At 39.0% G+C, this 14,096-nt stretch overlaps 1 protein-coding gene across 1 annotated transcript; it reads right to left on the bottom strand.

Annotated features, from left to right (window-relative positions):
• Positions 1–8,346: 8,346 nt before the first annotated feature.
• On the bottom strand, positions 8,347–14,078 carry chchd7 (coiled-coil-helix-coiled-coil-helix domain containing 7). Its single transcript, XM_070986386.1, has 4 exons — positions 13,732–14,078; positions 12,001–12,060; positions 11,791–11,889; positions 8,347–8,862 (listed from the first exon to the last, which is right to left on the bottom strand). Exons 2-4 carry the CDS (start codon positions 12,052–12,054, stop codon positions 8,758–8,760), a joined length of 258 nt encoding a protein of 85 aa, XP_070842487.1. The 5' UTR covers positions 12,055–12,060; positions 13,732–14,078; the 3' UTR covers positions 8,347–8,757.
• Positions 14,079–14,096: the final 18 nt, after the last annotated feature.

The following is a 14,096-nucleotide window of genomic DNA, read 5'->3' as shown; positions in this document are numbered from 1 at the left end:
TTCCCCAGCAGATCATTGAGGTGGTGCATTGTTCCCTCTGGCACGATAACCTTAATAATATCCTGTAATGTGTGATGCCTTTATTGTGTGCATGCTTGAGAATAGAGAGAACATCGGTGAAGTTTCTCCTCATGTGTTTGAATCAACCCTCTGCCAAAATCAGTGAGAATTTTTTGGGCTCACCTTTGATATCTGTTAAAACCCATAATATCCCCAATCCAAAATGCTGCGTTTTTCTTTGACAGTGAGGCTAAGTTGTCCATACTGCCATTTTACTGGTGTGCTGTGACGTCACTCCCCCAACTTTCTCTTCCTCCTGCCATATCCCAACTTATAAGTCCTAACCTATGTGTCTAGACATAGACAACACCTTCACTAAAAACAAAGAGTAGTTTAAAATTTTAAGCAGCACAGAGAACAGTTAGCACTTTATAGTACATTAACAGGAATTAGTTTTTGTGATTATGAGCACTTTCAAGTAAGCTTTCTAACCTTTAAAATCAAACCTTTTTGTCGACCCCATCCCAATGTGATGTCACTGAGCAACAGATGCAGTTGGATTTGTTCAGATTATACCTGTTGATTCACACTTTCACACTGTCATCTTCGGAGAAATTTAAGTCACAAGTCATTGGTGTTAAAGGTGAAGTCAAGTCTTTCTTGATTTCAAGTCATGTGACTTGAGTTGACACCTTTGTTGCATAATGATCCCCAAACTCTTCAATATAGATTAAAAAAAAACAAAAACAAAACAAAATCTGTCTTTTGAGCTCCAAAATCTCTACCTGTGCAATAATGAATACTAGGATTTGAGCTGCAACAAACAATTATTTCAATTTGATGAATCTGTCAATAACCTTTTGATTGTTTTGTCTAATTTTATAGTCACAAAACAATGTAAAATGTCTACCATGGATTTTGAGAGACCAAAGTCACATTTTTGTCAGACCAACAGAGCAAATCCCAAAGATACTCAGTTTAAAACAACATTAAAGGTGACATATTATGAAGCTTTTTCAATAAGTTACATAGGTCTATGATTTCCATAAAACATGTTTTTGAAGCTGTATGCTGGAAATAGCTTTCAGGAAAAGATTCTCACCCCCCTCTGTTTCCCTCTGTTTTAGTCCCTTTCAGAATGTGCTGTTTCTGGTGTCTGTAGCTTTAAATGCATATGAGCTGCTGCTGCCACACCCATGTTACCTAGGTAACGGGTAGAGCTTAGATGCATGTAGCACTATGCATGTGAAAGTAGCGGACATGGCGGCAGTGAACAGACCAAGTTCTTCAGTAATTCAACTGTACATGTTCGAACCTGAATCAGATCCTGAAGGAGGGGAGGCTCCTACAGAACCTCAGAGAATTCAGCAAGGCACTTCTGAAAGGTTAGTCAAAAAACGTCTTTCTATCTTTTTCTCTTCAATATGAGCGCCGCCTGTACAGGAGGCAGCGTGAGAGTCCCACAGTTCAGACAGTCAATGCTCACGCTAGAAAGCACCAATTCTAACTTGCAGCATACCAGAATGTCAGGGGGGGAACTCAGCTAAAAGCCTATACCAAGCATTGGCACCCAAATGAAACATAATTCATCCCCCAGGAAATTATATGTGCATGTAATGAAAACACAGAAATAGCGTATGTCCACTTTAGTGCGTCTGCTGATTTCACCGCATCACACAAACCACACAAGCCTGGTATCATATGAAAGCAGAGTCCAAAGGTCCTGGTTGTTTACATAAAGGGGAGGGGGTTTCTAGCAATCAGTGGGTTGCTGAGACATTGACCGGTCTAACTGCGCTGTTAGTTTCAGTGCTCCTTGTCATTTACACATGAATGGGCAGAGCACACAGACGACACTGCTGAGCAGCACTACTGACCATTCACCTCAGGCTGAGGAAAAGTAGCTAGAGCACACACATTCAAATGTAAAAATGGGTGCTGTTATTGGTTGGAAATGCTGGTATGCAAGATTTCTTATTTCTTTAGCTTTATACATGCATTTTTTCATTTGTTTGTATCAGTGCACATGTGGAAAGTCAGAGCCTGAGAACATATGCTGCCAGGAGGTGCCACAGGTCACAGGATCTTTACCCGATCACAGTGCATGATTGCAGATAACATGCCACTGCAGATACTCACCTTATGTCATGCATAATCGGGTACAAGACGGCTGCAGCAGCTGGATGAAAGGCCTCCATGCATGATCAACCATCCAGGTTTAGAACCTGTTTGCCTAAATGTGCATACAACACTTACAGGGCTGACTATGGCCCTTTACAGCTAACTTCAGTGTTCATACACCATAATAAACTCAATAAAGTCAGTCATATTTTTTCTTGAACATAGCTAAGTTTTTCCTTAGCAAATACTGTATATTACACATTTATTTACATGAAACATTTTAGAGATATACAATAAATATTTATTGACTGCAGTCATGAATAATTGTACATGGATATACAGTACAAGTGAAGGATTCACTGAATCCATATTAGAAAAATGTGAATACAGATGTTGACATTATAGAACCTGTTGACTAACATAAAATTCAATTTTCTCAGTTGTTACAGGTATCTAGCCTATATGAGTTTTGTGAGCTGGTGCTGGAGCTCCCTTGGGCAGAAGATTCATGTAGTCATCCCATCATGCGTAGTACTTCAGATACGTTGGGAGTTTCCTGACGCCCAGGGAAGATTCCCTGCAGTTAAGTGTTAAGTGTGTATATTTTTGGTTTATTTATTGTGTTGAAAGTACCAAGTTGCGGTACTTTGTGTCATGTACAGTATAAATGTTTGTTTTTTGAGCGAAAAAAAAAAAAAAGAAGTTAACACTTACGAATGTGGCCTCAGTCTTCACTGGTTTGGCTCTGCACTCTCCCTTCCTGAACAGTGGAAAGCTCAGTTTGAAAAGAGGATCCCCTGATGATGTGGTGTCTTGTCCTTGATCAGCATTCTTGTTGTAATGCAGTGCATAACAACAGTAGTCCTTGCAGGACACAGTAGCCTGGACACCTGAAACAATAGTATATTGTTATGATAACAGAACATACTTTGGAGTAAAGCATAACAGCACTGTTACAGTATAAATCAAGCACTTAAGGCTGCAACAGCTCACTGCTACACTTGATCAACAGTAGGTAACTGTAATGATGCACTGGCCTATATAAAAAGAGAGAAGTGACATCAGCTTTATCTTACATGTATAGCTATGCCAACAGCTACATACAGCGTAAAAAAGAATCACTCATAAATAAACTCCAGAGAAAAAACGCTTGGAGTGTAAATTGTGCTGTGATGTAACAGTCTCAACCATACACTCGTTTTGCCCTGGGCTTTTCTAACATACACCAGTTTAGAAAACGTTTCCAAAATTATTATTTTCTCAAATTCCCGAAGCTTAGACCCTGCAGAGCATCCGTGTATGTATTACTTGACCTACTGGGTCACTGGGTTTGCACATGGAGACCATGTTGATTGCTAACTAGAAGCTAGTGGTTAGTCTTAGCTTGTGCTATGTGGCAAAACACATCTTGCTTAGTTCATGTAAAACTGCAAAATGAACACAGCTTAATATTTATGAATGCTGACATCTCCCTCGAACATGTATTAAATCATTTGCAAGATCAGAAACGTGATGTGATGTACCAAAAGTACCAAATGGTAGCAGTGAGCTAACCTTTGACGGCTGAAGTTGAAGTCATGAAGCTAACGGTTAGCCTTACATCGTTCTCAATAGTAAAACACACACACTACATCATGCAAGAGTTCGCGCTAATCTACAAAAGAAACACACAGCTCACTGATTCTTGGGAATTCGGATTCGTTTTAATTTTGAAAATAAAAAGTTACTTAAATTACAAAATCTGAAGGTATATCATCATAGACCAAGGTCTTGGCTGTTAAGCAATGTACTGGTGCAACCTCCTCATTTTGTATTTTTTTCATAAAACAGGCATTTTTTCAGTTATTACTTTGTTTTTGTCAACACCGTCAGACACAATAAAAAGCAAATTATTTTTTTATTTACTTAATAATAAAAATCTAATATGTATTTAGAGTTTTTAAATCATTATCGGGCATTCTTAGAACACATATTGTTAAATGAATGAATATTCTCTTTTGTTCATTTTTTATACTGTTTTACATGTACTCCCTTAAAAGAACATTTACTTTAAGCCTAAATAGAAAAAGTAATGTTTTTTATTTAACACACATATTTTTGTATTCAAAGAGATTATTACTTTAATAACTCAAGAGCACTGAAGAAAAATGTTGTAAGCACCTTCATTTAAAACAAATAAAACTCCCTCTGACGGTAGTGACTTTAGAACTGATGGTGGTGATACTAATCTGACAGTGGTGACAGTGGCCTCATTACGACATACAATTCCAAAATTTATACCACTCAAGTCAATGGCTTCTTGCTTAACAACTTTATTTAACTATTTGGTCCAAAAAAATAACAATCCTGAGCACTGTGATAACATTTTTCAAGGAATATAGGCCTAAGGTACAATTAAGCAATATTATTTTTAAAAGTACCCCATTCCCATATCATCAAATGACTATGAAACTGGGGGGAATGTTGTGAATGTTGGATTTGGTTAAATGTTGTCGTGCCATTTTCATTTGGTTTTAGTCATTGGAGATGCATAGCCTACAAGGGATATTGTATACTATGTGCTATATAGGCAAGGGCAGGGCTTGTGGACAGGCAAGCCACGCAGTTGCTTGGAGCCCCCAGCCACTAGGGGGGCCCCGTCCACTCATTTACAACAACGGTTATTGATAGGCCTGGGCTTTCAGGGACCTCTGTTGGTCCCTGGACTTCACTTTGAGAACCACAAATCTATTTTTTCAGTATTGATCTCAAATGTCCCAGAAATTGCTCATTTATGTGCGCAAAAACTAAATTTTTGCGACGTGCATGGGTGGGTTGGGGGCCCCAGGAATTTCTTGCTTGGAGCACCAAGAGACCTTAGCAACGCCACTGTATAGGTAGGTAGTAGGTGCACTGTGTGCATTCTTTTTTTTTTTTTAACAAAAGAGAGTGTATTGACATGTTATAGTTATGACAGTAGCGGTGTTCAAAAATATGAACAAATTTAAGAGAAAATAGCAAACTTATAGGAGCTTGGGTGATCCGGAGGCATGCAGTAGAGCTGAAGGTTTGAAAATAGGGTCCTCAGGAATATAGTTGACCTTGTAGTTGCCTGATTTTATTGCTTTTTATAATATCTGACAGTTGTGAATAATGTGGGACACATTTTGAGCAACCACAAAATAATTGTAAATATTGTTCAAAACTCACTGTTTGTTGTTTTTAATACATACTGCAATGTACTCTTTCACGTGGTAAAGATATTATTCAATTCAATTATTACTATTTCTTTTTTTTAAGTTGAAATGATTATCTCCTATCTGAGGACAACTGATTTTGGGCCAGCATATAATCATTAAATTATCATTTAAAAAAATAAAAATAAGCCTATAAAAGAACCTTACATATGTGCAAAGGACCCCCTGATTATAACCTTACTTCTTTTTATTCATGAAAATGTAATTAATTTCCAACAGAAACCACTTTTCTTAGTGGGACATGTTTTTGCCAAAGTTTCAATAATCGGTGAGCTAACTATTTGTATACTTACATGTCCCTCGTCTGCACGTATTCCACGCAAAGCTGGAAGTGAGCTCTCCTTTAGAGAAAGTCTCCGGGCTAATCCTGCCAAGTACTGACCGTGGTTGGAGAAACAGTCAGCCTCGGTTGCCTTGGTTGTTGCCAACTGTAGTGGGAACGTTGCCTTCAAAAATTCAATTCACGCTGTTCTTCTGACCTCTGTGGCTGGGAGCCGATGGAGCGATTTGTGCTCGTATCTACTACCAACAACAGAACACTGGGTGTGGCAGCTCGACATGATGAATCCTAACACAGTGCTTTTGATAGTGAAGTGGCGGATCTGTGAGAAGGTAGCGCTGTATCTGGTGGGTGGAGAGACACCAGAGAGAGGAGTAGGGGTTGTTGGCTGGTAGGTGGGAGCATGCAAAGGTCCGGGCTTGTTACGTAACAGTACTCCCCGAATTCGGGGTGCTTGGAAGGGTGCTTTCAGAAATCAGAAAAAAAAAAGCACAGACGGTGCTTTGTATGCGTGTGGTAGCACCAAAGACACAAAATAACACCCCAAATCCCAGAAAAAGTGGGTTTTTCATAACAGGGGACCTTTAAACACAGAAAAGCCACAAATCTAGATAAGAGAAATTAACCAGAACCTTGACATGAGAATATTCACCATGACTTGAAACAGAATTCTAAATTGTTTCAGGTTCATTTCTATCAACTACTGATTAATAATCAGTGTAAGTGTGTTTAGAATGTCAGTTATCTGTGTAAGGAAAGTCACTGTTAGCCATATTAATAACAACACCACTGTAGAACAATTTCAAAGTGCAACAAATGTAATTTAAATGTGTCTACAAAGGCCACCTGGAGGGAAATCCACATGAACAAACATTCGGACTGATACCTGTTACACTACTCTTTTGACTGTCTGTGTGTCGGTGGTTTCAGGAGTGTCGTCTTATTAACATCTAACGAGCAAATTCAATCCAGAGAGTCAGCATGGCTGAGGACAGAGCAGAGGAGTAAAGGTAAGAAGTGACAACCTGCCTGTGAGCCTGACTTCTCCTTCGAATAGTGTCCCGACGCGTTGAGACTCCCGCCGAGCCAAGTAACAACAGCCTTCTACCGTTCATCGATTTGATGGCAGAGTCCGCTCAGGATCAGTCTGCACGTTGATTGGACAGTGATACACTTACGTCAACGACGTCGGCTGCGGTCGTTGACAGAAAGGGCGGATCGATGACAAAGACTCCAATTAGTGATTCCTTGTTGGATTATGAAATCGCCGCATGGTTGTAAAATTCCTCTGATTATTTTTGGAAGAATGCGAAGCAGTGATCAATGATTAGTTATCAGTGTACTGAGCTGTATTTCAGTGCAGCTCTCTGGTCTAGGCGGAGCTGAGCCTGATATAGATTGCTGGGTAATCTATTTTAGGATCTTAAAATGCGTTTTATAAGCAAAATTCTTGTCATTGGCACCAATGCAGTACAAGGGAGAGAACGTTTAAGACTTCTCTATTGTATGTCCTGCGGATAGAGTTGTACAAAATGGTAAACGATAACTGAAACATCACTTCAGTACATCCATAGAGCTCATAAAACCATGTCTTCTTTTCTGCTTGGAACAAATCCTTTCATTTGTCGACTTAAACGTCAGAGCTGGGACTGTGAATCCTTGCCAGGTGATCATCCTGTGTAATCTGAAGCATTGTCATACCTTAAATCATCCAAAATTATCTGTAGCACATCATATTAGCTCCATCTCCATCAGCTCCATATTGAATAAAATGCTGCTTTTATGTTGATAAATAAGTAATTCAATAATGTAATATGCTGTGTTTTTACTTTAAGAGTTTAAATGCAGGTCCTTCACTTGTAAGAATTTTTACTTTGTGTTTCTTCTTTCTTCTATCAGGTTAACTATTATTACTTCAGGCCCTTGTACTAGCAGTAGTTTTGGGGCTATTTCTTTAGTTTTTGTCAGCCACAATGCTTGTGGTGTCATTATTTTCCCTGGGTTCAACATAGATTCAACATGTATATCACACCTTTCACCAGTCAGTGGGTCATACCTGTTTTGCAAAGACAGTAGTGAGCAGTGGCCCTCCTACTTAGTTTCTTGCTGGATTTGCTCTTGTGGAGTACGACATCAGCCTAAGCCCGGGCTGGACTGGATGCTCTTGGTGTGGTGTGCTGTCACTAAGAAGTGTCATTCAGGAAGGCTGGTTCAGGAGCCTCAACAGCTGATCCAGTGGCGTTATGACACATCCAGGACAGCATGTCAGTCAAATCTGCGCCAGGATGCACTCCAGTTTAAGTAATCCCATGTATAAAAGTCTGCCCATTTTCACCTCGTACAGAGGCTGCTACAGTCAGTGAATTGCTCATTCTTTCATACTTGATGAAGGGTTGTTGCAATCCTCATTTCAAACTATGCAGTTTTTTGTCAGTCGCCCACACTCAGTGCAGCTCACAGATTTTGCCATATTCTCTCTGCCCTGATGCCAGTTTTCCAGTCACAGGCACAGTTAAAAGGCTGGTGCTGTTTGGAGGTCACACTAGTACAGTACTGAGAAGAGAGTTGGCTGATGGTTGGACTGGCTTTACGCCTTTCCTATATTTTGTACAATCATAATGATGTATCTTTATTAACACACAGTAGTCCTATGAAAATGCACAAGTTGTGAGTAATCATGTACAAGTTTCACAGTGAGAGAACAGTATGCTTTGTTTAAATCATTTAATTCTTTATAATAGATAACAAATGATTAAAGAATTCTGTGACACATTTGAGAGAGCTTAGAACTTGTTTGTGTCTGTGGTCATCCTTTTGTCTGTACAAGCTGTGAAGTGAGCATGACTCCAGTATAAGTGATGGGTAATCCAGTACTTATGAGATGTAAAAATACATTCTAAAGTTCATCTGGAGCTAAAATGAGGCTTTACACATGAGCCACGCAAATCAAAATTAATAAGAAATTCTATGCCTCCATTGTAGCTTAGCAAGGAAACAAAAGCACAGAATTTCATACCACAAGGCAAGACCAAGCACAACATGGTGGCCTATGTTGCCTTTGTCTTCACCATTATTTTAACATTTGTTGAAATTTTCTCTTTCATTTGACAATGCTGAGTGTCAGTATGGTTTGCCTCCGCTGGCAGCCAGCAGCTCCTGCCTCTCTGCAGCAGTGGGCATGTCAGGTCTCACACCGTCTCTTCTCCTCTGCAGCATTATGTTGTGCTGCAAGGAAAAGAAAAACAAAAAGCTTAGTTCATTTAAAAATGCTTTACAGATGGCTAGCTGCTACCACTGGCTTCCATAATTAGTAGAAACACTTACAAAAGATACATCTGTCCTCACACTAAAAGCAAATGCAGCTGTGCCTGTTTATATCAAACAAGCCGTCTACCAGTTTACCAGGTCAAGGTCAATTTTCAAGTCATGACTAGCTGTCTGTGAAAACAGTTGTGTAATTTCTTCTGTGAGGAAATAATGACATCAGCAGGTTTATCCCAGCCTTGGCTTGGAGACAACACATGCTGCCTTACAGACTGGAGGTGTGGAGTTTGAATGGCTTCGACACTGAACAGATGATGGGAGGAGGGAAGTATAGAACATGTGTGAATTCATATGTATGTCGCTTTGGATAAAAGGGTCTGCCAAATGACTAATTGTAATTTTATCGTAACCTTACTGGCTTCTCTTGGCTGTTTAGACAATGGTTTAGACAAGGTATTAAGTTGGCAGGGCCAGCGTGCCTGCAAGAGCTCATCACTTCAACAAACTCTTAGAAGTACCACCGCGATGCAAGACACATGTATGTTGAAGATTTGCTGGCTGTATGCAGGGAGTCGGATATTCTGTTGGGAAAAATGAAAAATCTAAGTCTGTTCCTGGTCAAGCATTGGCCCACGTGAGAGAAGCCTACACACACTTACCCCTGTGTTCCAGCTGTATACTCTAGAAGCTCAGTTTGATTGAAAAAAAACAAAAAAAACCCATTTTTCTTACTGAACTGCTGAAATTGTATGATTAGACACTCCTTCCGATAATAACATGCACTTGAAGCACTTCAATTGTCAAAACCAGCAGAACGGCGGATGGCTCCCAACTTTAGCTGCTGAAGTCAATTCTCCTGCAAAGCAAACTATGCCTTTATTTCTCCAGTGCAATTGAGTGTTGTCCAGTACACATGTTGGCATTTTGTTTGTCTATTAGTAGCTCTGTCAAAGCTTGTGATAATTTCAAAAGTTTCAAAAGTCAATCTCACACAGCTCATTTCCTCCCTCACTCGTCCAGATCCAGAAATACGGAAACGTCACACTCTCCAACAGACCACAGCATTATCATCCAGCACTAGATCCAGTGGTATTTTTTCTCTTGATTGCAGTGAAAACGTCTCATTAGCGTGCATCCATGACACGAAATTACAAAAATCCAAACCATGAGGAATTTCAGACACTCCTCTGAACAATAATTTTGCTGATTTGCAAGACAGTGGTGTTAGGTTTAACATGACAATTCCTTTGAAGAAACTTTTCTTATATCTTTAATGTGACTGTCGTATCAGAAAGCATCTCTAACTTGTGGAGGACAGCCTACTGTCTTCCTTTACATTAAAGGCGTCAGTCAAATGAGCTGAATAATAATTGACCAATTTCCAAACTTCTGTGGTTAGTTCAAGTGTTTAAGAAACTGGTGAAGGATCAAGGGAGAACATTTTTATATCAATACTCCCTTTTAAAATCTCATCAATCAGGTTTTAGACCAAGGTGTTGTACCGTGATGACAGCATCAAAAGTCTTTGCGAGTGTATTACATAATAAGCAGATTTGTGCCGACCTCAACAGAGATGCAACAGAGGTGCATTATCACTACCAACTGTTGCTCTCAGGTCACGTGAGAACATGGTAAACAGTCTTGTTGCCCAAATCAAGTGACCTTGCAAGGCAGCTGGATTAACACTGTGCTACTTGCCCCAAATATATAGCAGAGACACCAAAGCCATTTTATCATATGAACTCCTGATGATGGATGACAGGCCATATTAATGAATGAACACATATTAATGACCCTAGCCCTTTAAAGGAAACATTTTTTTTTCATAGAAACAAGACTTGGATTTGTCAAAAATGCGGAAAGCAATCATTTGACCCATTATGGGCTATGGTGATGTAATTTCTATGCATTCTTCTGTCTCCACTCTGATACCTTCAGATGCAGTCTTATCATTCTGGTCTTAGTTTCATACCTGGTAATGGCTGTAGAATGCATCAGTATTTACTCTATGAGAAAGTTGGGTGGCTGTCATTAGCTGTCAGAAGAGAATGGCTCTGCATTCTGTTTTTCTATAAAGCACTTCTTGGCAAATGACCTCAGTATCTCTCATAACTTCTTCACTATAAATGAATTTCACACTGCACTATGTCCCACTTGCCATTTGGTCTTGGAGGGTCACCATGTCAATATCCTTTGGGAAACTGGCTCTAAATATTATGCACCACTCAAATAGAACAACCTGCAGAAACTCTTAAAACTAGACAAGCTGATCCCTTTTCATCAATTTAAATCTCTTTTGATAGACAGAGCAATGTGAATGTCGGTGTTTCATTTGAAATGGTATCTCTAATGTTGTAGTCCTTAGCCTGTTGTGAAACTTGTTGATGTATCTTTTGTGAAACTTTATTACTTTATATGTATTGTCATTTTTATATAGTGTTCTCACAGCACCATTGCAGAAGTGAGCTTGTTGTCAACGGCCTTTCTTGTTTAAATAAAGGTACTACATAAATCGTAAAACACAGAATTCAGAAAAATTAAAACAGAAAACAGTGAATTTGAGAGAGAAAAAAAAGAGGCTGGAAAAAATGGAAAGGGATTTCACAGGGCCCTAAACAACTGATACCTCCATGGTTCATGGTGGCACCAGTGACCAACCAGTGGATGTCACTACTGTGGCATCAAAGACAAGAACCCAGAGGCATGGCTGCTGGGAGTCAAAGCCTAGTTCTCTGTGATGAGCATGCCTTCCCTGCAACCGACTCTCAGCTTTATATAATCTCCCATGTACAAATATAACAAGCACAATGTCTATAAGGCATCATAAGGATTTTTTTTCCAACCAGTTTCATCAGTTAGTTCTCTTGGATTATGGAAACATACACTCACCCAGTATTTCCTACAGTTCTTATATCTCTGGAAATAGGCTGCACACCTGCTCTTATCATAGTTGTAGGCTTCCAAACACTTCTGAGAGGCATCAGTTTCCTGAAAAAGAGAAGATGTTCCAACAAAAAAATATTATGAGAAACATAGAAACACTGTCATGTGGCAGCAGCAGGCAGATGTTTGACACGATGCTGTATGTTGTCAGCTTACTTCGATGCATGGGTTAATGTCCTCATTCCGAACTTTCCGTACATTTTTATCCATTTGGATCTGTGCAAAGATGGAGAATATGAACAGGTTCAGTTTTTGCAAGTTTTCTTTCTCAGAAGTAGGGTCATGTTTTACCTTTTCTGTGTGTGTGTGTGTGTGTGTGTGTGTGTGTGTGTGTGTGTGTGTGTGTGTGTGTGTGTGTGTGTGTATATTAAAAGTAATTCATCCATGCAAAGTGGAATTGTAGGCTGATTTCTACAGCTCAGTTCATTTGAATATTTTTTAAAGTCAGTCTCCATCAAATAATACTGTATGTTGTTATAGAGACAACTTTCAAATGTGACCCAACTGTAATATTATTATTACAGCACAACATCCCCACTTTGAACCTGGCCAGGGACACTTGTTGCATGCCCCCATCTTTATAAGGACCATACCAATCTAATCTAATCTAATCTACATGTGGGCCAATATTCATTTTTAACATCAACACATGATGTAAACATATTTTTGATATGGATCCCTCAGATTCTATCATTAAATAGTTGTGACAAAGACATGTAGGCCTACTGAGTGGGAAGTTTCACTATTGAAAAATAAACTTCAAAATAAAGATATCACACGAACAGTAAACAGTAGTTTTTCTAAACAGTAAACTTCAAAAAATTAAATTCATTTCAATATTATTTAAATAGCGCTAAATACCAACAGGACACTTTCCACACAGAGAAGGTCAGGCCATACTCTTAGTCTACAGACACCCCCATGAGCACACACTTAATGAGAATAGCTTGACCACAGTGTATGTGTCACCAATGATAATTTCATTTTTATGTTTTCATGTGTCTTTAACTGTACTCTTTTGGTAATTCAAACATATCTTTGCTTTTTGGTACTGCTATAGCTTATTATTCGTCAGCCAACATACGCTAATACTGATGTACCTGTGATAAGCCATTATCAGTCATATTTTAGACTTTTTTTTTTCCTCTTTCTTTTGTTTTTAATTTTTCTCCAATTTTGTCTAGGGAAGAATCTTTACCAGTATACTGTTAAAATGTAACAGTCCACCAGACAATTTTGCATTTTCAACAGCATGTCCATGCAGAACTCTCTAATGAACTAAACTCTGATTTTACAAACTCCCAAAGGTTTCAGAAGATACCATTAAAATATGGTGGTCTTTTACTGTAATCACCTCAATTTCTGACAGACCCCAAGACAACATATTCAGTTCGAAAACGAAATATTATGACACATTATATTTATAGTACCTACTGCAAAATGTCAGACATTACACCATACACAATCACAGTAAGTTTAACTAAGTACTAGAGTTTAACCTTCATCTTAGGTTTACAATCTTTGCTATCATTAGCCAGAACACACATTTTTTTTATTTATTATTCTATAAAAACGATTTCAGCTAAGTGTGTAAAATATATGCCGAATGGAAAAGTGGCTCTCTCTTTTGTAGACACCATCTTTATTTATTGATCTATTTATTTTCTGTTTTTTACAATAAAAACGTCTTACTTATCTTCACCATTTCTTAAGGGAAGTTTGGCTGCTTCTCCCGAGCATATGTAACGCTGCTACATGGTCACAAATTAACCTTCATTGTGGTTACCAAACGGCAAAAGGTGAAACTTACCCGCGGCTTTTCTCTAAACAGAGGAGGATTAACGTTAGGGGTGAATGGAGATACAGCTATACAATGTTAAAGCCTACCTTTTACAAATTCCAACTTTTGTCCAGGAGTAGGTTAATGAATCATGGATGCACCATATATCCACAATAGTGAAGGTTATCCAGTTTTAGAAAACTGATCAAAATAACTGGCAAGCCTATTTACGTCCCCTTACGCATCCTGTAGCTATTCAAAAACACTTTTGTCGTTTATTTGCCTTGGAATTCTGGCAAAACTCTTGCTCTAGACTGCTAGCGCACAGCTAAACACTACATGTGGCTAGCAGCTACGCAAGCTATATGCTAACCTCCCCATCATGCTCAAGACAGACCCAGTGTCATTGCAGCAACAGCGCACCAGGAAAATCACCCACACGTCACTGACAACTGCCAGCGGCATCAGCCAA

Source organism: Chaetodon trifascialis, chromosome 18, assembly GCF_039877785.1.
Source record: "Chaetodon trifascialis isolate fChaTrf1 chromosome 18, fChaTrf1.hap1, whole genome shotgun sequence".
NCBI lineage: Eukaryota > Metazoa > Chordata > Actinopteri > Chaetodontiformes > Chaetodontidae > Chaetodon > Chaetodon trifascialis.
This window is presented reverse-complemented; position numbering and strand designations above follow the sequence as displayed.

Bases quoted from the DNA above. Each gene is read 5' to 3' on its own strand.
- chchd7 (XM_070986386.1), bottom strand. From the start codon at position 12,054: ATGGATAAAAATGTACGGAAAGTTCGGAATGAGGACATTAACCCATGC. The intron at 11,890-12,000 runs GTAAGCTGACAA...TCTCTTTTTCAG, and splicing joins ACATTAACCCATGCATCGAA to GAAACTGATGCCTCTCAGAA. The intron at 8,863-11,790 runs GTGAGTGTATGT...TTTTCCTTGCAG, and splicing joins AGAACTGTAGGAAATACTGG to CACAACATAATGCTGCAGAG.